The 25555-nt window shown below is 39.0% G+C and overlaps 1 protein-coding gene across 7 annotated transcripts in view; it reads left to right on the forward strand.

Annotated features, from left to right (window-relative positions):
- Nucleotides 1–23603, forward strand: part of CWC22 (CWC22 spliceosome associated protein) — a 44007-nt gene extending 20404 nt beyond the window's left edge. For all 7 annotated transcript variants that reach the window (XM_089519639.1, XM_089519638.1, XM_089519643.1 and 4 more), the window contains 8 exons: nt 680–761; nt 2022–2082; nt 10305–10382; nt 12164–12316; nt 12710–12837; nt 16248–16349; nt 16976–17181; nt 21754–23603. In XM_089519639.1, coding sequence (XP_089375765.1) covers nt 680–761; nt 2022–2082; nt 10305–10382; nt 12164–12316; nt 12710–12837; nt 16248–16349; nt 16976–17181; nt 21754–22304 — 1361 coding nt within the window. In that variant the 3' untranslated portion in view covers nt 22305–23603. The remainder of the gene's footprint in view (nt 1–679; nt 762–2021; nt 2083–10304; nt 10383–12163; nt 12317–12709; nt 12838–16247; nt 16350–16975; nt 17182–21753) is intronic.
- Nucleotides 23604–25555: the final 1952 nt, after the last annotated feature.

The following is a 25555-nucleotide window of genomic DNA, read 5'->3' on the forward strand; positions in this document are numbered from 1 at the left end:
AAGAAGCACAAGTGTGCACACACACAAACAGAAATGCTCTTGTGACTTGTTAACACAGAACCAGCTTCTTTGTTGTGCTACAATCCTTTAGTACTTTTTTTGTAACTTGCAAGTTATCTAAATACTGGGCTGTATCAATTGGTGGCTTTGCTCTAGGAAAAGTGCTTATGCTGATAAATCTCAAAGCATCCATCCTGCATACTATATTCTATACGCTTCCCAAACTTCAGGAGCAAGATTTTAGGAGACATAGACTGCGTCCGCACTGTAGATTAAATGCAGTTTGACACCACTTTAGCTGTCATGGCTGAATGCTATGGAACTGTATTTTTGTGAGCCATATAGCCTTCTCCACCAGAGAGCTCTGGTGCCACATCAAACTACAGTTCTTAGAATTCCATAATACTGAGCCATTGCACTTAAAGTGGTTTCAAACTGGATTATTTCTGCAGTGCAGATGCAATCATAGTGGACTGAGGTGGGTTAAGAAAGATTAGCAGAACTTGGTTATCGACTTGTGCAAGTAAAGCCTCCACTGGAAACAACCCATTGCACTTATTGCTTATGGAATAATTTATTTACAGAGTATTGCAGTTTAAATGATATGTTAGTGATGCTTTGAAATAATGTATTGATTCTGAATGCTAATTCCATGCCTTGTTCCTTCTCACTTTTAAAGGACAAAAAGTGACCATCCATGATAAAACAGAAGTTAACTTGGTCTCCTTTCGGCGAACAATTTACCTTGCAATTCAATCGAGGTAAAATGAAATCTTGGGAGAAGGATGGGATATAAATTCAATAATAAATAAATATCATTCTGTGTTAAAGTACAATGTCCTTGACCTAGGGCTGTAAATACTTTGGCAGACTAGGACATTTATTTTGAGAGATTTGGTTCCAGAATTCTTGGATCTGAATCTTTGGGTGCAGCATTGTTTTCTATTCATTCTTGAGAATGCTATTTGTTTGCTTGTTTGTTTTAAAAGAATCTCTAGGCTGGGGTAAACACTTTTCAGAAGTCTCAGACTGCAATAATCCCATTATCCTTTGCCATTGCCTGTGTTCAGTGCGTCTTCTGGGAGTTTAAGATGGCCAAAGTTCATACAATTGCTTTATGTGAAGAAAATAAAACAGGATGCATGCAGTTCTTGTCTGACTGTAAGAGCATAGGAAAGACATAACACAGAATGAGGAAAGAGGCTTGCTTGGGTAAAAGAAAATGATAATTAACGGTATGTTTTAAATTGTCCTCTTTATAACATATGTCAGTACTTTCTATGGGAGGACCTTTTGAAGCAACATTTCAGATGATCATATAATGTTCTCATTTGTTTAGTTACTACGCTCAGTACATTTCTGTTTAACATGGTGTTGTAGTGATGACTCACGCATGGGAGTCATCTTGTTTTTAGTCTGTCTGAAAATCTATTAGTTTTGGCCATAGCGCATATAATAATGTGAAATGGCTAAAACTTGTTTTTAACTTGAATTGTTTTTAACCAGAATTTTGTAAAAAGTCTGTTTAATTCTTTATACTCTTTAATGAAATGTCAAAAAAGTCAAAAACAGCAGTGGTAGATTTTCAATTCACTGTAGATACAGTATTAATTTATCCACTTTTTCTTTTTCATTAACTTCTTTCAAATGGGCCTGTGTTAGCTTGCTTACTCCACTGGATCTAAAGTTCACAGATCAGCAAGGATCTGCTTGTCTTACGTCAGATAAGTGAGCAGGGCATAGGTGGAAATCTAAGTGGAGTGCTGTGGAGGATTTAGGATACTCCTTGAATAAATTCTCACATTGAAAATATGGACGGGTAGTTGACTTAATTCCCCTTTGTCTGGAAGAGTAGCTTAAATCACCATTGTTTGAAGTTGCTGGGTTTTTATAAGCAAAGTCTATTTCAGGCCCACAAGTTTTCATTTTTATAATGCAGATATTAGCATTGTCAGCACAGAAGTGTTTTAAGCTATTATGGTCACAAGTCAATTCTGGATATCTTTTTTTGCCTTTTGCAGTTTAGACTTTGAAGAATGTGCTCACAAATTGCTGAAGATGGATTTTCCTGAAAGCCAAACGGTAATTCTCTCTAATTCCTCTCCCTTCCTTCTATTTCTAGAAACATCACTTTTTTCCAATCAGATATTGACAGTGTCATATGGCATATCCTATTGGCTAATATATAGTAAATCAGTTAAACTATCATTAAAGCTTCATCTTTATTTTTTTAAAAAAACAAGTAGAAGTTAATGTTGTTGAATTTCCTTCATACCAGTAATGAGCCCTCAAAATAGAAGGATGAAAAATAATGCCATGTTGTTGTTGTGTGTAAAAATGTTTGCTCTGCTGAGATGGCGGTTGTGTAACAGATGAAAAACATTGAGGCCAGGCAATTCTATTTTGAGACCAAAAGAAAATACTTCCTGAAAGCTGTATTGTGTGTTTTTTTCTGACACTATTATTAAACAGTCTGGCAAAAGCAAAAATAATGAAAGACAGAGGTCTTTTAAACTCTCGCTTTGGATGCATATGCATATTTTTGCTATCCTCCTGCTAGGATAAGAAAGGAGATATAACTATGGGATGTGGTGGCTCAAGTGGTTAAGGTACTGACTGTTGATTGCAAGATCGGCAGGTTGGCAGTTCGAGCCCCAGGTGCAGCATGATGGAGTGAGCTCCCATCACTAGTCCTAGCTTCTGCCATCCTAGCAGTTTGAAAGCATGCAAATGCAAGCAGATAAATGGATACCACTCCGGTGGGAAGGTAAACAGCATTTTGTGGAATCATGCTGGCCACATGATCACAGAGTAGTCTCTGACAACGCTGGCTCTTTGGCTTAGTAACGGAGATTAGCACCGCCCCCTATGGTCCAACACAACTTGACAACCATGTCAGTGGGGAATACCTTGTGTTGCTGTGATGAAGGCATCTCCCCCCCCCCAAAAAAAAAAAAACCACACACACACAATCATTCTGCCCCTTGAAAGAAAATTTCCATCAGTCCCCAAATTTCTAGCATTGCAGAGAGTGTGTCATGGGAAATCGTTTGCACATCAGTTTTGGGACTGAAGGAAAATTTGTTGTGGGATGGTTTCCATGTGCATTGTGTGGAAGGAGAAGCTGATTTTGTATCTTTTATGAATTGGAGGCATACCAATTACTGCTTTGCCATTCCATACCGATTACTGTACTCTTCCATTCCTCTGTTCCTGCACCTGCCTGTGAGGAGAAGATGAATGACACTCCCACTTTTTCTACTAATAAAGGGGCTATTTTTCCCCAAACAGGAAAAGCTGGTTGATTTAAACTTGGGTTGGCAAGGTCTGGAGGCTAATTTTCTGCTCATAGAACCCACCAGCAGGTGACACCAAGCCCCGAAAAACATTCATTTATTGTTTGGAGGGAGGGGGGTCTGGAGGCACCTGAGAACATCAGAAACACAACCCATAACAACATGATTTACAATTCTGATTTAATCTATTGTTCATACAATGAAACAGGCTGTGAGGGTAGAGCACACATGAGTGTGAGTCTTGTGCTTCTGATTCCCATAACCTTCATTTTCTAAGCTGTGCAAAAATTGGCCACTCTGCAGTATTGCACATTTATGTGACACTTCTGTTGTGACAGCTCTTCTTTCATGTCTTCCAGTTCCACTTATATCACATGTTTTTGTTATTTTTAAATTTTGTTGCAGATGTAGTTTCTTTGGTTTCAAGCATAATGGTTACCTAGTAAAATAAAAATGTTTTCACTTATTTCCGCATGGAGGTTTTTTCAGTTGTCTACTTGAATTCGTAGAATTTGTAGGTTTAAGGTTTCTCTCTTTCTCTCTCTCTCTCTCTCTCTCTCTCTGTGTGTGTGTGTGTGTGTGTGTGTGTGTGCACGCACGCGCACCTTCAAATCACCTGTCAACTTATGGTGGCCCCATGAATTTCATAAGGTTTTATTAGACCAAGACAACTCAAGAGGTGGTTTACCAGTTGCTTCCTCTCAAATATAGCCTACAGTACATGGTATTTGTTGGCAGTCTCCCAATTCAAATACTAACCAGTATTTGGTAACCCTGCTTACCTTCCAAGTTCAAATGGGATCAAATGCCTCTCAGTTATGTAGGCCCTCTAAGGTTTGAATACTTCATTCATTTGTGTAGTCTGAAGGAGATACAGAGGACCTACTGTTTGTGTTTGTATTTCATTTTTGTTTTGTTGGTATTCAATTCTGTTCTGTAGCAAGAGAGCTGGCATGATTTCATGTTTGTATAGTGTATTGTATTGTGATCCTAGTATTAGTTGAATATAGTGAAGAAAAAAACAAGTAAGTAGCTGATATGTATATGTCTGAATCTTGTAGGCAGCCCTAAGTTGATATAGCCTACACTTAGTCTATTTTGTTGTTGCTGCTTAAATAATTCAAAGCCTTTTTTGGCAGAGATGTGGCAAGGTATAACAATATCCACATGTACCCCAAGCCTTTTATACTTAAAGGGTTGTATCCCACAGACATAAGCAGGACAGGCAGCTTAGCAACCCATTCTAGCTTTGGGTAGACTATTCTAGAAAGTTTGGGGCCTTCAGAACAGTGTAGGTGGTGGCACCATAAGATGAGTCTCTTTCTCCTACTCTTCCCTCTATTGCAACTCTTTCACTGGATCAAAAGCCTTCCCTGGACAGAAGGAACCTTTTGTTGGTGGAAAGCAAAAGGTGAATACAACCCAAAATAGTTTCATGCAGTCATACCTAATAGTATTTTCTTACTGAATTTCTTAAAGTTGTGAGGAAATGAGTGACACCTCAGTTCCATTTTCTACCAGTTTGTCTAGAACATAAAATCAGATTGTAGAAGAAGAAAAATGTATTTAAATGAACAAAATATTGGAAAGTAATGATCAGCAGAAATAATCACATGAGAGTCCCAGAGGCAGCAGGCTAGCATGCATTACCCAGAAACCAGATGTTGACACTGCTGTTTGCTTTTAATCTGGGAAGCATCCCTGATGCTGACTAAGAGAAAGTAGTGATCTGGTAGTAAACTGCTGTGGGTTAAACAGAACCCGATGGTGGTGGCTCTAGAATAAAACTTGAATGGGGAAAAAGCAGAAATGACAAAAGTATCTGCATTTGTAAAATATTCTGCACTTTCAGCTTTTAGTCTACAGCTCTTGCAACTTCATTGCTTGTTTCTGATAATGTTTCTTCATTAGCTGTTGAATTAAGATGATGAAACATTTGTTTTATTGAAAAGGGGTTTTAATTGTTTGGCTGAAGTATATGGTGTGCTCTCTGAGACGTTAAAAAGCAATTGACAGCAGTACATGATCCCTCCTTGACTGCACTTCCTTCAAGACCAATACCTGTTTGCCAGAGTAATCTCCATACCAGGGTTAACCATTGTTAACATGAACTAGAGTTTTTGCTATAACCCTAAAATCTGGTTTACAGAATCTGGTTTAAGAATAATCCTGGTTAGCATTAATGATGGTTAAAGCTGAGAAGTGAGAAGGTATCTTCACAAAAGGGTAGAGTCTAGAAAGATGAAGCCTAAGCTCCTATGGTCGGTTCCCTTTCTATCAGCCATGGCAGGAAGGTCAGGAACTTTGCTTCTTTAGAGATGTTGTATCTGGAAGATTCCAACAGACAGGGAATGATCAATATAGATCCCCAACCACAAAAAAGGAGACACAAAAGACTGCAGCAACTATAGGACCATAGCATTAATTTCAGACTCAAGAAAAATTATGTTCAAAATTCTTCAGCATAGACTCAAATCATATATGAAGAGAGAAATCCAAGAGGTGCAAGCAGGGTTCAGAAAGGGAAGAGGTACTAGGGACCACATTGCAAACATATGATGGCTAATGGAGTGCACCAAGGAACTACAAAAGAAAATCAGCCTTTGATTGCATAGATCATGTAAGGCTGTAGAATGCCCTTAAAGACATGGGAGTGCCACCACATCTGATAGTCCTAATAAGTTACTGTTAGAACAGAATATGGAGACACAGAATGGTTCCTACTTGGCAAAGGAATCAGGCAAGGCTGTGTTGTATCACCATATTTGTTCAACTTATATGCAGAAAATGTCAGCGCAACTGCTGGGGTCCAACAACCACTGTCAGCAACTCAAACGAGTCCTGGGGTTAAATTCGACCCTTGGAGCAGAGCTGGCAAATTTCCAGAAGCCGAAGTGTGGCTCCAAAGTCCAAGTTGGGATGACAACAACTGGATATCTTCCAGGAACTGCAGCAATGCAGGAACCTCCGGGGACACACAGCAAACCGATGCTATAGCTTCTTCTGATAAACCACCAGAGAAACTAAGTCTCCCAAAGTGCTTTTTATTCACAATGCTATTATACAAAACTAGATCTCTAAAACTCCAAACCATACCAATCCAACTCCTTCTACAAACCCACAAGCTATCCCTTGCAACCCCTGGGTTTATATAGTCTCCAGACCATGTGGTCTACCAAACCCAGTGAGTTCAGGTGTGTAACCATGTCATGTGTCTCCTGTGCAATCTAGACACATGGTTTCATCAGCCATGGCTACGTGCACTTGGGCACTGAAGTGTCCTTGAGACAATGAGCTTCAGCTGTGCTGATCAGCCTTGTCACTCTGCTGAATGATAATGGCGAAACACACACACATCAAGCATTTCCCTGTGTGCCGTGTTTTAACCCTTCAAATCCCTGACAGAAAATATCATATGAAGAGCAGGTTTAGGCTCAGAAGAAGGGGGAAAGGTAGGAGGAAGGCATATCAACAGTCTAAGTCCTCTGTGGATGACACCATACAACTAGCGAAAAATATCAGAGACTTGGAACAATTACTAAAAAAAATTAAAGAAGAAAGTGCAAAGGCAGACTTAATGCTGAACATAAAGAAAACAAAAATAATCACCACTGAGGCTCTACATAAATTTAGCCTAGACACTGAGGAAATAGAAATAGTAAAAGAGTTCCTGTACCTTACATCAAGCATTTATCAGGAAGGAGACCGTAGTTAGAAAATCGGACAAAGACAAGGAATGGGATGGGCAGCTATGAAAGAACTAGAAACGATCCTAAAGAATAAAAATATACAACTGAGCACTGAAGTCAGAATTGTGACAAGGCATCGTATTCTCTGTCACTATATACAGATGCAAGAGCAGATAAGAAGAAAATTAATTCATTTGAGATGTGGTACAGGAGAAGAGTGCTGAGGATACTGTGGACCTCATTCCCACTTACAAATAACTCTGCGATACGAATTGATGGATTGATTCAGCAGCAGAGCGTGGTTCACACACACTACATTTGCCCCAATCACCTTTTCTTGTTGAAAAATAAAGTAACCCATTTGTGGTTCACATTGACAAATGAATCAATTCAGTTTAAACCATTTCCTGCGGGAGTCTCTCAAAATAACCTACTTGTAGTTCATACTGGCAAATTAATTGGTTCAATTTGAAGCATTTTCAGTGGGATTTTTTCCCCTCTGTCCATCAGTGTAATCGCATTTATGTACGTCCATTCGAGGGTCGAATGGTGGGTGGACACAGATTGTTAATTTCCGCTTCCCCACCCGGCAACCTCTTATCACATCATAGTAAATCGATTCTGATCTACATCGCATTCACAGTGACACTGAATCGATTCATGAATTCGATTCTTGAAATCGATTCCAATCCACATCTGGTTCACACTTGTGAAGAATCAATTTATCCAAAAAGATGCGGCCGGGGGGGGGGGGGGATCAGCATCAAAAAGAAGTTAAATGGGTCTAGCGTATGGCCTCTTTCTGAATGGCTTCAGCGATTCAATTCAAGTGCAAACCAGGGTCATTTAAACTGCTTCAAACCGATTTGCAAAGCAAAAAGACAAAAGACAGCCAAAAAGACAAGCAAATGGGTCCTTGAGCAGATCAAGCCTGAAAGCTCTCTGGAAGCCAAGATGACAAAACTGAGGGCTATTGTACTTTAGTCACATCATGAGAAGGCACAACTCAGTGGGAAAAAAAATAATGCTAGGAAAGGTTGGTAGTAAAAACAGAGGCACATTGCACAGTAGATGGATAGACTCAGTCAGAGAGGTCATGGCCCTGAATCTACAGGACCTAAGCAGAGCTGTGGAGGTTTTGAAATGGGTGGTTTTGAAGATGTCTCATCCACAGATTTGCCTTTACTCGTGGTTGACTCAAGATCAGTTAACAACAACAGCAAAGGAAGCATTGAAGAAACATAAATAAACATGCTTAAATGTATAACCTCTAAGCTTGATTAAGCGCTTGTTACAACATAACCTTTTTTCTTTCTATGGAAGACTGCAAACAGAACCTACCAGTAACTTTATAATATCTCTGTAGAATTAGTAGGGGAAAAAATCGCGAAAGTAATAGGAGATCCACCTTTACATGCAAAGGTATCTTGCAGCACATTTGAGGTGTCTATGAAAGCTCATGCTACAACTTCTTTCACACATTTAGTTTTAAAGATGCTGCAAGATCCCTTTGCATACAGACATTCCAAATTAACACAGCTATACCTCTGCTCTCTACCATTTAAACCTGTAGTTTGCTACTAGAATGACTGTGTGAGTTCTATCACATTGTCATGCAAAATAATTGAAAGCATTTTATTGCTTACTTGAAGAAACAGAAACTTTGCATTTAAGCTGCTCTTGTTTCATGAAGCTATGAAGGCTGTCTGTATAGGCAAATCTGTTTTCTTGTGCATGGTTGCTGGTCTGCTAGAAACCATAATAATATTTAATTGAAATGTTAAAATATTTAATTACTTTAACCTATAGGGGTTATTATAATGTTGCAACTGCAATTAAGAGTTCAAAAAGTAATTTGTTGTTCAGATTCTGCTGACTTCATTTACAACAGCATCAGCACTTTGCCCTTTTTATTATATGAAAATTGATCATCTGCAACATTACTGTAACAGAACAATATAAAGAGTTAATATATGTTCTCACATATTAAACCATGCATTAGGTGTAAAATACTGTTAAGAAATTGACAGTTAACCTATCCCACCTGCAGAAGAAAGCACTCCTCTTTTTTTCTGCTGGAATGCTTTTGTCTTATTAAATATAGAATCATGATTATGGTCACTTGTGCCCAATCATACATTGTGCTGAATGGAGGTGTTTTGATGTGGCGTATATAGAAGCAGGAAAAATTGTAAAAAAAAAACAAAAAACTTGATCCCATACTTTTCTGGGCACGAAGTACAACATTTGAAAATCCCTGCTAGAATAATTTTCTATTTTGAAAGTAGTGCAGAGTGACTTGGTGCATTTGGAATGGGTTTATGCCTATTATTATTATCATTATTATATCTATCCTGCCTTTTCTCCAGTTTGGGATTCAAAGCAGCTTACAACAAATTATAAAAACACATATGTGAGCAGTATCCTCTCCAGGCTATCTCTTGGACTCCTGTCACTTACCCTTGTCCCTTGCCCTCTCTTAATCCCTGAATGGAGTACTTGGGTCTCAAGGTGGTCCCTATGTGGACCATTGGATGGGTTGTTTTGAGGGTTTACTGTAGTAAGCATGATCAAACTTTCTATCAAATGTAATAGGAATAGCCAGACACAGTTGTAAAAAAGAATTAACAGGTATAAGTTTATTGCACATATAGATCACCCATTAACCCCTCAACTATTTAATAATTTGCATGTCCCTAAAATCCTTTTCATTTCATCCCCATCCTACAGACTCCAGAAATATCCTATCTCTATTAACAGATTTTCCCCTGTCTTCAAGCCATCCTTTCTCTATCTGAAGTCTTATCCCTGGACTTAACAAAGCCCAGTGTTTTGATTGGCTGGCACCAGTCAGGCTTGACCAGTTCCTCCCTTCACAACATAGTTAAAAATTCACACTTGAGCATCCATGTTCAGGGCTGAAACCAGAAGCACACCCAAGCTGTGAACCTATGTCTTCAAAGGGAGTGTAACACCGTCTAGCAGATGCTGAATCCCTATTCCCTGACCTGTTTTTGAGTTCACCAGGAACCCCACTTGTCTTGTTTGGATTAAGTTTCAATTTGTTTGTCCTCATCCAGTCCATTACTGATTACAGTTTAGAATGAAACAGCTTCCTTGGCTTGTGGTGGAAAGGAGTATGTTAAATCTGTTTTTACCTTTGGAATGTATTGCATTTTCTCTCTGCATGTTTTAATTTAGAGCTTTAAAAAAACCCAACAGATCAGTGCTTTACAAAGTATGTTGGTGCATCAAATAATGTTTTAGTTTTGTTCATAACCACAGCAATCTCTCAGAATCTTCTTTCTCTCCCTGACAGAAAGAGCTGTGCAACATGATACTTGACTGTTGTGCTCAACAGAGAACATATGAAAAATTCTTTGGTTTACTAGCTGGGGTGAGTTAACTTCCTTCATCAATGGTACATGCATAGGCATCTCTTTCAGGAGCCAGTACAAAAGTACTATCATCACCAGCTGATACCTTTGCATGTGTAGCTCAGCCAGGGACATAGCCAACGGTGGGGGGGGGGGGTCTGTGGGGTCCGGACCCCCCTTCCATTAGAAAAAATGAATGGCATATGCTGCTGTGCTGCCATGCCCAAGCCCCATTATAATGGTGACACTTAGTCTGGACCCTCCCCCTTCCTCAGATCCTGGCTCCGTCCCTGGCTCAGCCATATTAGATCAGTCATCAGGTATCCATTGTTCATGTCACTTCTTGCCTCAAACAAAGCTTTCTAGTCCATCCGCTCTGAGGTGTCAAAAGTGTATGGATCAGCTTTTAGTAACAGGAAGGACAAAGCAGGTAGTTTGGCAAGAATCATTTCTGTGTGTTGTTAAAACTGGGTCATATAAGAGCACTAGGAAGGATGAGCAGAAGCATTTGTTATCCCAGATAATCAACAGATGTGCTTCCTGTCAGGCTTGGCTGGGAAGTCAGAGGATTTAAAAGCTAGCAACAATGTGTTCCACTTCTTTTGTTTTGTTTCTGAGAAAGACACCTTGCCATCAGTTTTTGAAAGCTATGGCATGTTGATTACTAACTTAAGCTCATTCAGAAAAGTCGACAGAGCTGTAAGCAGGCTTATTTTTGTCTCTAGAAGAAAAAACCCAAACATTTGACATTGATTGCACTATTTTAAAGATTCATTCAGTGGGTTGTAAAACCCTCTGGAAGAGTTTACCAGGAGATCCTGAGCCACTGCCTACCACCTGAAGAGATACATTTTGTTCACTTGTGTGAAAGTCCTTGAATCTTGGCTATTATAAAAATTAAATAAAAAACTGGAAAAATGCATATTATTGAAGTTATGACTATCAAGGCTTTTTTTTCCTTTTCAGAAATACATGTATTAATCATGTGTAACATATTTGATCATTCAACATATTTTCAGTAACAGGCACTGATGGGAAATTTGAAAGTTTTCCACATGCTATCAAGTGTTACAGAAACAAGTTCTTATTTGAAAATGCTGTTAGGGCATATCCTATGTTTAAAAAGAATGTTATGGAACAAATGCAAGCTTCTTCTGCTCGCATGCGAGGAAGAGCTGATTTCCACTAACTCTCATATCTTCACGTCCCCATCCAAGTCTGCATCTGCACTGCAGAAATAATCCAGTTTGACACAGATTTAGCTGCCACGGCTCAGTGCTGTGGAATTCTGGGAACTGTAGTGTTTTGAGTCAATTAGCCTTCTCTTCAGAGAGCTCTGTGCCGCAACAAACTACAATTCCCAGAATTCCATAGCATTGAACCATGGCAGTTAAAGCAATGTCAAATTGAATTATTTTTGCAGTGCAGATGCAGCCCAAAAATCTCTGTGGGAGGAAGAAATTAAGCAAAAGTTGGATCAAAAGTCCCACAGAAGGCTGTGTTAGATCCTTAGTTCCCAAAAACATTGCAAATGAAAATATTTCTGCACTTTTGTAATGGTCAGCACCATTTTCCCCACTCAGTTGCATTTTCCTGGTTCCTCCCTCCCCAAAAAGCCCCATCCCATACACAGGCAAAAATACGTTCCTTTTGCTCTTAGGATCTTTGGATTCAAGTAAATATTTTGCAAAGCAAAGTCTCTACAGTATTTTTTATCAATTGTACCTCTAGTTCCAGTGCATTTCTGTATTCAAGGATTTTTTTAAAATGTGCTTTTCTCTCACTTTTCCTATATTTTCAGCGTTTCTGTATGTTGAAAAAAGAATACATGGAATCATTCGAAGCCATTTTCAAAGAACAGTATGATACTATACATCGGCTAGAAACAAACAAGTTGAGGAATGTTGCCAAAATGTTTGCACATCTTTTGTACACAGATTCTCTTCCATGGAGTGTAAGTAGAAAATGCTTCTAGACTTGCAGTATATACTCTATGTGGGTTTTACAAAAACAAGATCTCGTTTTCTCTTTTGAAATACTTCAGACAGAGGTGCTCTCAGTTAAAATTCAGGTCAAGAGCTGAGTGCTGCCTTGGTGTTGGCACTGACAAGGGCCATGAGAGCTTTGAAGTAGATTCACCTTAGAATAGAAGAAGTTTGGCTAAATTGTTTGGAGACAGGACCGAAAGTGTCACTGTTGTGTGAGAGTAGTTCTAAGCCCCCTAATGCTTGCTTTCATGATTTTGCCGCAGTTCAAAAGAAATATACGCACTGAAGGAGGGGGGAAAGAGATTGTTGTAATGGATTTGGGGTTTGTGGCATTGACCTACAATTTCTTCCTTTGATAGGTCCTCGAATGCATAACACTGAGTGAAGAAACAACAACATCATCCAGTAGGATTTTTGTTAAAATATTTTTCCAGGAGCTTAGTGAATACATGGGCCTTCCCAATCTTAATGCAAGGTTGAAGGATGAGTAAGTGGAAATTTCATAATGTAAATTCATTTTGCAAGGCCTCCTCTGTGAGATTCCTTAATGTTATTAGGTTTCCATAAAGATTGTGTTTTTGCACATATTCTTAACATTATTATTGCGGTCCCATAGAAGAATATAAACTGTCACTGGAACTAATTTTTTACATTTTAAAATAAGGTTTTTGCTTTTTTGGAGTTATGTTTTCATTTGAGTAAGAACAGTAGTTCTGACACGAAAAGCACATCATCCCTGGCTTGAATCTAATGTTCCTGCAAGTGGAATTCTGCTAATGTGATGCTCTTACTGTTGGAAACTGGAGGGATCAACTTGTGTTGATTTCTTTTTTCTCCATGTGCCATGAAAACCTAGAATGACAGCATTATATAGACATTTAAGTGTTGGACTATAACTCTGGAGACCAGGATTTGTCTTGGAAACCCACTGGGTGACCTTGGTTAAATCACACATTCTCAGCCTCAGATGGAGAAAAAGGCAAACCACACTGACTATATCTTGCTAAGAAAAACCCATGGTAGGTTTGCCTTAGGGTTGCCATAAGTCAAAAACAACTTTGAAGGCACAACAGCAACAACAACAACAATAATACTTATTTACATTCCTCTTAATCTCAGGGAATCCAAGCGGATTACAGCAGTAAAATCTGGTACAATTAAAAGAGATAGATTAAAAATTCCAAAATTCCCCACCCGCTCCCCTCACATAAAAACATAATCAACTCCTAAAAAGAGATTTTAAAAAAGTTAACACACTAATATACAATACACTAAAATGAGATAAAAATTTCAAGCGGAGTCTGGGTTGGGTTCATAAAGATAAGAGATGGAAGTTGAAAGGGGAAAGAGTGGGGGATGCAAGTCAACAAGGGTGTTTATTCTGGAAAGGCCTGCCGGAAGAGATCCGTCTTAATAGCCTTCTTGAAGGTGTCCAAGGTGGTACTCTGATGAATCTCATCCGGCAGATCGTTCCAGAGTCTGGAACATAAAAATCTCTTCCAGAGCATGGAATAGTGGAGGAAGTAGCATGGCATGGCAAGTAGAATAGGTGAAAATTATCTCCCAGATTCTTCCCATGAAAAATATTCTCTGAATTACAATTTTTTCCATGAAAGGAAGGAGCCAACATGTGTTTCTTAAAGTAACCTACCCATATTATTCCTTGTTCTGTGAGGGAGGCATAAAGATGCCTCTTCTAAAACAGCACTTATCATCTCCAGTTCACTTAAGTAGTTGGCAATAATAGTGTTTATTTAAACATGCTTCCTTAGACACCATTTTAGTTTAAGTGAATGAATTTTAATAGACTGATCTAACCAGTTAATAAAACCAATTAATTAATTGACTGAATTCATGGTTAACCTAGTAGTGGTACTTCATGTCCATAACGCAAGTATTAACAGTGCATAAAGGAAGAAAGATGTAATCACCTCTGACTTGCCCCTATTAATGTTTTCTGTTGATTTTAGAACAGCTGGTTTTGGTTTGGTTTGGTTCATTTCGCTGGCATTTCTCAGAGGTAATAGGCTGGTTTTGGATTTTCTGTCTTTTAAATGTAGAATGGCAAAGGGGAAGAACCGACATGTGGGGTTCCTGATTTTTTTATCATTGTTTATGTTTGACTCTCATAATGTTCATCATTAAACACACAGGACAAAATGATTTTCCTTGTTCCTGTCCTGCAGGATCCTGAAGTAAGGTAAAGGGTAAAATACAAGAAATGTGTCCTTAAAGAAAGGTAACACAGATGAAAACCTAACCCAGGCTAAAACTTTAGCCTCTCACCCCCCAAAACAGGTTTATCCCAGACTCTAAACACCAGCCCAGGAGAGAACCTTAAGCCTTGTCAACTATCATTATCTCACAGTTGTTTAGATTTCTGGCTTGCCCATATCTATAACTAGACAGTGAATAAGCAGTAACACAGGAGGATTTCATACTAGTTCCATCTTTAATTAAGCAGTGAACAGCTGACATTTACTGATCTTGTGTTAAGTAAAGAGCAGTGAAAGAGCTGAGCCCATCAGCGTCATGGAAAACACATCAAGGTATCTCTATGCCCGTTGTTGTTCTGTGACTTCAGGTCATTTCAGACTTATGGTGCCTTAAGACAAACAGGGTTTTCTGGGTCTGAAAGAGTCTCCGAGTGTGTTTCCATGGCCAAGCAGGTAATAAAATCCTAGTCTCCAGTTGTAATCCAACACTCAAACCGCTACACCATGCTGGCTGCTCTGACTACCTCATTCCCCCCCCCCCTTCTCACTACCATATCATTCTTTGCCCACCATAATGCCTGTTGACTTTATGTTCTTTGTTCCCTGTCTGCATCTTTCTTCTGGATTCTTATAGTGAAACTTGTTTCAAAAGTCTCCCTAAAATCCTAATGGAAACTCTTTATGCAAGCTTTTCTTTTCTTCCCTCTCTCTCTCTCTCTTGTTTTTTTGGTTAGTGCAATAAATCATGATGAATCTAATAATCTTGTACTTAATTGTTCTTTTGTTGGCTTCAGCATATGAGACACAAATACGGTTGGCCCTCCATATTAGCCATCTGAGAATTGGCGCATCTGCAGATGGCCCTGTTCTATAATTGTCAATGGTGGCATGCGCCCATGGTCATGCCAACACGGTCATGCACACATAACACATCTATTGACAATAATGGAACTTTAGGTCCCATACTTTTTACTAACCATGGCAGCATCTGGAATAGAATCCTCACCGATGCCGAGGGCCAAGTGTATAAAAGGACCCATCACTTACTGGTATAGAAATTTGGACACTTGTGAAATACTTTGATTTGAGTGAATTATGATTTGATTATGCAGACTGGAATGAAACGGTATTTTTGACCAATAACCTGTATGCTGCCACATTACAGAATTGATGCAGTTTGATACTGCTTTAACTGTCATGGCTCCATCCTATGGGATCCTGGAATTTCTAGTTTGTTGTAGCTAAATATTTCACATAAGTACAAATCCCAGATCTTAAGATCTGAATGATTAGACATGTTTCAGTCTAACTTTTAGACTTAGATGAGCAATTGTCAGTGATCTTAAGATTGTTTGGGTAAAACATCTACTGCTATTCTCAATATTGATTTCACAGGCAGATGTGCTAGGTAATGGCTTGTTCACAAAATATCTGTTGGCTGTCAGCAGTGTAAATGTATTGAATAACTTGAGATTACTGACTACAGTAAAGAGTAAGATTTTCAATCGTTTAATTACAGATTTCCACACTTGTCAATACTGTGCAGTGGAATGACTTTGTTTTTGTTTCCTAGAGAATGTTATTTAATGTGGCATTTGTTATTTCTGCATTGTCTTTGGATCAGAATGCTGTTTTGATGTACATACATTGAAGTATGATTCCTATATTTGTTTTGTAACAGAACTCTGCAGCCATTCTTTGAAGGATTGCTTCCTCGGGATAATCCAAGAAATACTAGATTTGCCATCAATTTCTTCACTTCAATTGGTCTTGGTGGACTGACGTAAGAGAAATTAGCTTGTTGTATATGTACTTACATACATACAGAGAAAGAGACCTATAAAAATAATTCTTGGAATTCTGGGACAGGGTGAAATCAGATAATAACTGACTCCATAATTTACATAGTAGAGAACAAGTGTTTCCCTCTCCTCCAGGCTTGCCCTGCCTCCTCTGTCTCTAGACAGCCACATATAAGTAAGTCCTCCCCCCCCCCAAAAAAAAAGAGACATAGATAAAATGAGCATAGAACTTTATATGAAATAAAACATTTATTACAAATACAGTTTGACTATCCCTTCTTCAGAATTCCAAAGTAAAAAATATCCCAAAATCTAAAATTGTCCACATGAGTGTCTGAGATGTTGATACCTTTGCTTTCTGATTGTGCAGTATGCACAAAATTATTTAAAATATTATGTAGATAATTACCTTCATGTTATTTGTGTAAGGCATATATGAAACATGTTTAGACTTTGATACTCCCATCTCCAAGATATCTCATTAAGTATATGCAAATATTAGACAATTGGGGGGAGGGGCCTCAACATTTCTGTTCCTGAGCATTTTGGATAAGGAAGACTCAACCTGTGCAGATATTATCTTACCTTGTTCAATTTATTTGAATAGGGATGAGCTACGTGAACATCTGAAAAATGCACCAAAGATCATCATGACCCAGAAGCAAGATGTAGAGTCATCTGATTCATCTTCATCCTCAGAATCTGATTCCTCTGGTTCAGACGATGATGCTAGCAGTAGCAGCAGCAGCGGTACCTCAGGGTCCTCCAGTGGGGGCAAATCTTCTTCTGACAGTGATCACAGCAGTGACTCTGGTATTCTATCTGTCAACCATATTTTTTTAAATGTAGTTGCTTGCCTTGATTCACTTGGACTGAAGAAGAATGGTGATGACTACCATATAAGTCGAAAAATTGACCCAAAAAACCTGGGTCGATTTATACATGGTCAATATGGTCATAGGCTTGACCCCTGAAGCCTCCTCCCTAGCCTGGTTGTCTCCTTCAGTTATCCTACATGGATCATATAAAAATCCATAATTTTGGCCCCCAAGCCTACCCACGACTTATACATGAGGTTGACTTATAGTTAAATATATATGGTATATATTCATATATTGCTTCCTTTGTGCTTGAAGATCATTTTTTGATACTTGTCTTCTGTGTGAGCTCAAGTCCGTGGAAGGCAAGCTTGCATAAGCGGTGGGCCAACTGTATATATCATTTTTAAAGTATTTGGGCAGTTTCTACTAGGAGACTTGATTGTATAAAATGGCTTAACAGTATAGGTAAATAAAGCTTTTCACAATTTTTCTTTAGACCTGTGTGGTTTGAATAAGTCAGATCACCTCTGTGAAGACTGAACAAAAACCCATCAGTGATACCTTTATTGGCCAATCGAAATGCACAATATACTTATTGCAATCTTTTGAAGCTCCACTGGCTTCTTCACAGGCAAGATATTACAAACCAAACAGGAGAAAAAAAAAACAATTGGAGATATTAATCATATGCCTGCATGTTGTTTCAGTCCTTAGTAAAGATGGTATGCTGAGAAGGATATATTTTGTGCAAGCAGACTCCTCCTCCTTCTGGCCATGCAGCAATAGGGAGATTTTCAAAGTACAGGAAATTTAAAGTCCATTTGCATCTCAACAGGGACCCCTCTTTTGTAGTCTGTGCAAAATCGGTCGTGACTGGTTCATCATGCTTTGCTCAGTTAATTCATATGCCAGAATATGAGTTTTGCATACAGAGTTTATTTGTACCACTTTTAATTTGAGTCCCCAGGGTGGGGGGAGGGGGAGAATGGGATATAAATTAGGGAAAAAATGAAATAATAATTGTAAGAGTTTATTTTAAAACATGTTAGTTGTCCTAATAAATGAAAAACTATGCAGAAAAATCAATAAAAAAATAAAATCCATGTTACAAATTGAAACAGCACAATGAATCATCAGTTAAAAATATTAGAAACTAAAAACAAGATAACAATTTCTTAAAATGGTAGTTAAATTGAAAGTAAAAAGGGCAGGAAGAAGGTTTGAAGACTAGCTCTTTTCTGAAGCTCTTGAAAAAACTAAGGCATATGGAGCAGGGTTGTTTTCACAGTGCCCCATGCTGTGTGAAAAAGTCATTTGGTACATGGACTGCTCCATGAAGGGTGTCTAGCATCTAATTTGAGCATTTAATAATCTTTCTGTGTACTACAATCCTGTGAACAGAAATGTTTTTTGCTGTGTACAGTTGGGCTAATGCCCTGTCTGGCTGTTGCCTTAGAATACTTTATTGGAGTGGCTAGCTTCAGAGAACCCTAATCTGATGCCTTTTCTTTGTTCATGCAGTCAAGGGATTAATCATAAAATGCTCTGCTTCCTTTCACAATAAATAAGCAAAGAAGCCATAGAAAGGGCATGAAATTCAGAATTCATTTACAGCTGTTACTTCCTGAGGTACTGACCTACCATAGTGGGTGATGGCGCATTTGTAACTGATACATCTACAAGGGCTTTGACAGGAGAACATATTATGTCCCTGTACCTTTGGGGGTGGGAACCCGTCCTCATGGATACAGCTGATGTATAAATATGTTCTCAATTTGTTCTTCCTCTTTTGTCAGTTAAAGATAAAATGCAGCTCTTGATCTTGTGTTTCGATTATATGAGTTCTAGTGCAGAAAATAATGATAGTAGCTTATGGCAGTTCAGCTGATATAATTTAATGTAATGAAGCTTGTATGTTGAGTTTCCAAGATTACATTTCTGACCGCACCCTACATAGTCAATTTCATATGATAATTAATATTGCTGAGTAAAAGTCATCTTTCTGATTTTTCTCAGTTAGCTGAGGTAAAGTGTCATGGGCATTGTTAATCCAAAGTGTGCCTGCTAGTATACTTCTGAATGGGTGTGTGCTCACTTGTGACAGCAGATGATAGCCCAGCGTGAGTTGCATTTAAGAAACATGCTGAATGAAAACAAATTGGTTTTGTTGACAATTTTAAAAGGGAGAGTCATCTAATTCACAAACATAGCACCTACTTCAGTATGCCTGAAAAGAGCTCTATTTTAATTTATTTTAAGTTCACTTTGTGTTGCCTATAATTGCAAATCAGATACATCAGAAACACCAAAGCACTAAAGGCAGGCATAATAGAGCAGGGTCAGAAAAGTGGCATTTCAGCAGAGAGCCAGATGGTGTATGCACAGACAGCTGCAGTTAGAGAGGGACCAGGGAGGTAAGTCCTTAGTGACAAATTAACAGAGTCTGCTAGTGTGAGCATAGCTTCTTCTTCTATTTTTTTTAATGGTTTCTGTTTTGTTTTAGTTTTTTTGTTTTTCATTTAATACTTTCTGTTCTGATGTTTTGCCCTTATCCCATTGGGGGAAACAGATTCAACAATGAAGAATTTTGATAGTCTCAATAGTGTTCTGATCTTTTCCCCCCCTCCCTTTCTCTATTTTTGTACAGCCCTAGCAGAAATAGTGCCAGAATGATTAAATACAAAGCAGCATTTGTACAACTTGATGTGTGAGAGTCAGCTTCTGTCTCTCTGCAGTACTATGGGAAGAGTCATTTGGGCTCGGTGAAAGCTTAGCATTAAGACACTCCTCTTTTTTATTATTATTTTGATGTATTTCCACAAATATGAAGACGTCACAGTATTTTAGAGGAGATTTCGGTGCTTGTTCCCCTGCTCCTGTTTTTCTTGTTATTGTGACTTCACCAGGTTGGCTTGTCTAGCAAAGGCGTATTGGTGATCATAAAGTTAAGTGACATTCAGACGTCAGAATTGTTCAGAACAGTTTTAAAAGTTACTGTCTTAGATTTGCTGATCTTCTTAGAACAATATTGATGGTAATCCAGCACATCCTTCTGCAAAGGTCAATATTGTGTTATATGTTATAATGAAAGTCGTAGATGTATCAAATACAAACTAATTACATTAAGGAAAGATGCATTGATCTTCATTGAAATCCCGGTGCCTCCAAACTATATTTTACTTAATAGTTATGTAATACATTATATCTCCAAATGGCCAAAATGTTAAAAGTGTAAAGTAATCTGATCAGCCGAGTCCTTGTTTCCTGTGAGAAAAAGACATATTTAGTCAGTATATTGCATAGTAACTACACTAGGTAGAAAAAAGGCCCATTTTCAGAGGTGCTCTGTATAGTCATCTTTTCGTCCCAGTAGTAAATCTGTTATTGCTGATGGTGAACTAACTTTTTTTTATCTTGGGAGCTTATTTTTCTTAATTCTTAACAAGGTTAGACTATGTGCAGTAAAAAAGCATCTAAAAGCATCTACGTGTTAGTTTTCTAGACCAAAGATGGACCACATGCATTTCCCACAGTATTTATTACCTCGTCATCAAATTGCACATATTAGAGTCTTGAAAATGTCAGTTTCATGTTAAATAAAAAGTCTGAGGGCATGTTGAAGTTTAGCATTTGGGGAGTAGTAACATGTAAAAAGAAAACCAAAATTGAGGCAGCGAATAAGAATGTGACATAGCCCAAATTAATGGATCACTGGATATATGGATTTTGAGGCCCATAAATTATTATTTTATTAAAATGGTATGTTGTTTCATTTTCAAATTTGTGAAACATATTTTGGCATATTTAAGTCCATTGGAAGTGGTATGCAGACAGTTCATTATTGGCAGCTGGTGCGGGCATTTTATATTTAGCTTTGACTTTCCATGGCAGCTTTCAGTTGAACCAGTTGCTTATCCTTGGTGGAATTGTCATGTTCCATTTGTGAAACATTTCATCTGTTTAGCAATGTTCTTGAAAGCCTGAAAATTTATTATTACTTTTACTTATTACTCTTGCTTTTAGTGGAAAGGATGCCTTACTTAAACCTAAAGGGAGCTTAATGTTGCCAGTTCAGCTTTTTTATGAGTTCCTAGTCTGTAGGAAGTGGAAGTGTGGACAGTGTTGGTACTGTGTGGGTTTTTGTTTTACTTAACATTATTGCCCAAATTGAAAAACTAGCTAAATATTTTTCATATGTTTTGGAAAGTTTCTAGTTAAGAGAAAGTAATGAACACATCCATAATCATTTATTCAAGGTTCCTGGCCAGAAAACCTCTTAATAATATAAGATATTAAAGTATCTGTATTCCTTGGATGCAAAGATCTTAACCACCTGAGTGGAAAGCAGTTCACATTGTGGAGGTGGAGTGTCACTAATTTTTTTAATCTGTATGAACTCTCATTTTCTGCAGAGTTGTGAGCCCCTCCAGAGCAGCTTGTGGTGGAAAATTCTCTATCTGTGTGGGATATCTGGATCCAAGCAGATATATTTTGACATAGAAATTAAGGGAAATGCACACCTTAACTTAAAAGCTAAATGGCATGTTTTTTTTAATCTTTCCAGATGTGAAAAGGAAGAAGTCACAAAAGAAGAAAACATCAGACAAAGATACCAAGAGAAAAGAAGGAAGTAGAAAGAAACATCTTACAAAGAAAAAGGAAAGGGGACAATCAGAAAGGGAAAATGGTACTGAAAGAAACCCAGGAAGAAATGCTGACAGAAATCCAAGAGACTCAAGTAGGAGAGAAGAGGCATCAGAGAAATTCTCTTATGGCAGAGAATATTCCAGTGACAGGAACAGCTACTGGAGTGTAAAGGACAGGGATCAGGAAAGAAATGTGCCTTTTGAAAACAAAGCTAGCCATTCTAAAAAGAAACAAGCAGAAAGAAAAAATTCTTTTTCTGATGATGAAGGGAGGGACAGGCACTATTCTAAAGAGGGGGAGCTCCACAGACAGAGAAAGAACAGATCCAAGTCACGAGAGAGACACCGTAACTATCCCAGCCCCAGGGAGGAGGAGGAACGTGGCCGATACCAGGACCAATTTAAAGAGTCAAGGAGAGAAGAAAACAGGAGAAAACAAAGGGAGGACTCCCCACGTAGGCGCAGATGACTAATACAGAGATTTTGGCATGTTACCTTTTGGTGAGAACTGTATTTTTACAACATACTGAACATTTTTGAAAAGGACCTTTTGTACAGATTCATTGTAAACTGTTCAACCTTTTTAATATATTCAGAAGTCCATCTGTGTATGATCATTGTATTGGTGAAAGCTTTCTGCTAAGCTGCTGTTTAGTGGTGTTTGAATCCAGGGGAAATCAAATCCAGTTTTTTTTTGGTCAATAAAAAACAGTTAAATGTTTTTTCATTGAAACAGCAGTGTTTCAAAAACAGTACTTATTTATACCTTGTAGAAATAGACATGCCTTAGTTTTCCTTGTTCATATGACTTATCCTGTTTTAATACAGATGTTGAAAGGTTCCACTTCAGTAATAACAGCTTCTTTGTATATGCAGAAACTTTGAAGATATTCACAATGGCAATTGTGCGTGTGTGTGGGGGGGGGGGTCTGTTTGCTTGTTTTTTAATATTGTGGTGACAGGGTAGGGTTTTGATGAAAAAATTGCCAACTAGGGTATACAATTGAAAATATTACAGGTATTTATATATTATAAATCCCCTCGTCCCTCCACATTTTCTGAGGGTAGAGACACAGGACCCCATGAATGTGTGACAACTGCAAATAACAAAAACAGTATTTTTTACTTAAGAGAACCTCTCTAGGAATCTCTAGGTCCTCCAGTGGAACTCTGTGTTCAATATCTGCTAGACATTGACCACAGAGTTGCACTGGAGGAGCTACAAATGCCTAGTGGAGTGTTTTCTCTAGGAATCTCTAGGTCCTTCAATGCAATTGACCATACAGGAGGACCTAGTTATTCCTAGAGAGCGGGGGATCCCCCCAGCAGATAAGAAAACATGGGACCTCGAGTCCTGTTGTCTCCAACTGCTGGTGCGACTTGCAGCCACGTGCACACACTTCCATTGAAAATCTGAGCTATCTGTGGATGCTCAGATCCGCGGATGGCAAGACCCCATTGTATACACAGTACTCATTTCCCTAAGCCAAAATCCAGCTGAAATACAGTGAAGGAGAAACCCCTGCTGGTCTAAATAACATAAATTTGCCACTGCTTGCTATTCAGCAAACAGTGATCCCATGTGTCTTACACTTGAACATTGAAGACTGGATGCCTCATTTGTGTGAGTGGCAAAAATATCAAACTACTCCTGCTGTGGTCTGTGGCATAAACAAGTTGGCTCAATAGTATCCAAGTCCAAGTTTCATTGAGTAGAGGATAAAGTTCAAAAAACAGGTGTGAGACAGATTTCATCAACAAATGGAAAAATAAGAGTTTCAAAAAGAAAAAGTTTCAAAAAGAAAAAAGAGAGGAGGGAGAGGTTTGCAGAAAAAAGAGGAAAATAACAAACAGGACGTAGCTCCTTTAATTCCCCCTTCACAGTTCCAGTTTATCTTCAATAATTTTTTATAGCCTGATATTCAAAGTCCTATAAAATTATCCCCTTCTTTTCCTCCACGTTCTTCCTTCCTTTACTATATCTTTAAATTATTAGTCTACCCCCCTCTTTATTTCCACCGACCTTTTATTACTGGGCTTCTTCCTGGTTGCTTTATCTCTCTGTCCCACTTTGTTATCCGCTTTCAATCTTCTACTCCTGCTTCCTTCTTCCTCCGTCTGCCTCTCCTCTTCCACTCTCTATATTGAGCCTCTCTGTCCCCCGTCGTTATCTATCCTCAGTTTCTCAGTCCTCCACTCTTACTTCCTTCTTCCTCCGTCTGCCTCCCTTCTTCCGCTCTCTTTACTTTGCCTCTCTGTCCCCCGTCTTTGTCTATCCTCCGTCTCTCAGTCCTCCACTCTTACTTCCTTCTTCCTCCGTTTGTCTCTCCTCTTCCGCTTTCTTTACTTTACCTCTCTGTCCCCCGTCGTTGTCTGTCCTCCGTCTCCCAGTCCTCCACTCTTGCTTCCTTCTTCCTCCGTTTGTCCCTCCTCTTCCGTTCTCTTTAGTTTGCCTCTCTATCCCCCTTCGTTGTCTGTCCTCCGTCTCTCAGTCCTCCACTCTTACTTCCTTCTTCCTCCGTTTGTCCCTCCTCTTCCGTTCTCTTTAGTTTGCCTCTCTGTCCCCCGTCGTTGTCTGTCCTCCGTCTCTCAGTCCTCCACTCTTACTTCCTTCTTCCTCCGTTTGTCCCTCCTCTTCCGTTCTCTTTAGTTTGCCTCTCTGTCCCCCGTCGTTGTCTGTCCTCCGTCTCTCAGTCCTCCACTCTCACTTCCTTCTTCCTTTCACGGGTCCGTCACTTCCTTCTCTGGTACCTTCTATATTTTATCTCGTCTTTCCACCAATCAGTCCTCCAGTGCTGTTTATCTCCGGCTTTCCCCTCCTCCTCAGTCGCTCCTTCACACAGGTGGGTTTCTTAGATAACGTCCAAGGACAGTTTATGTTATTGCTCTTTCGGGGCAGGGTGTCACCACAGTTCTAAACCTTCAAATAGATTTTAACCCCTTCCGAACTATAATCTCCAACTCCAAAATCCATTGCTTTATGGGGATCAGTCGCGAAATAAACGAGGAGGGGGGGGCAGAGTGTGCAAACAAATCTCTCCACAAAGACGCTCTTTAAGTCGCTTGCCCAATGTTATAGTCCCAGTTATCCACCAGAAAGCCTCTCAGTAATTTATGTTATTAGGAAAGAAAGAGTCTCTCTCTAACTCCCAGGTGAATGGCTATGTTGTAGCTTTGCTTACCGGTGAGTATTAAGCAGCGTTTATATATATCTTCCTCAATCTTCCTTAGGAAAATGTTTTTAAAATATAAGTTGGCGGCACCTCTGTATGGGGAACCTAAGGTTTCCCATTAAAGTTTGTGTTGCGGGCGTGGATTGCTCTGCAGGCTCCGTTCCCCTGCTTTCTCCCCGCGTTCTTCTGACCCGGGTCTACTTCTGTCTCCAGTGCTGGGGGTGTTCGGGTGAGCCCTCCGTCGAGCCCCCTCTGATTCCCACCTTCTCTGACGGGAAATTCTGAGACTCCAAAATGATTTTAAAGTCTCAAACCCGCTTTCCAAACAGACGGGTCCCAGAGCTGTCTGGAATCCGTTCAGCGAGGCGCCATTCCAACCCGGAAGTCCTCTTACCTTGGAGTTGGAATTTGGAAAGTAAAGAAATATAATAGGTCTGAACTGATAATGAACACAAGAAAACAAACACAGAAAGGAAGCACTCAAAATATAAATCAAAGAAGACTATCTCTGTCAACGGATAAAGATAAGGATAAAGTGATAGATATG

This window comes from Sceloporus occidentalis, unplaced genomic scaffold (genome assembly GCF_023333645.1).
Source record: "Sceloporus occidentalis isolate IW3139 unplaced genomic scaffold, rSceOcc1.0.p SCAF_4, whole genome shotgun sequence".
Taxonomy (NCBI): Eukaryota; Metazoa; Chordata; class Lepidosauria; order Squamata; family Phrynosomatidae; genus Sceloporus; species Sceloporus occidentalis.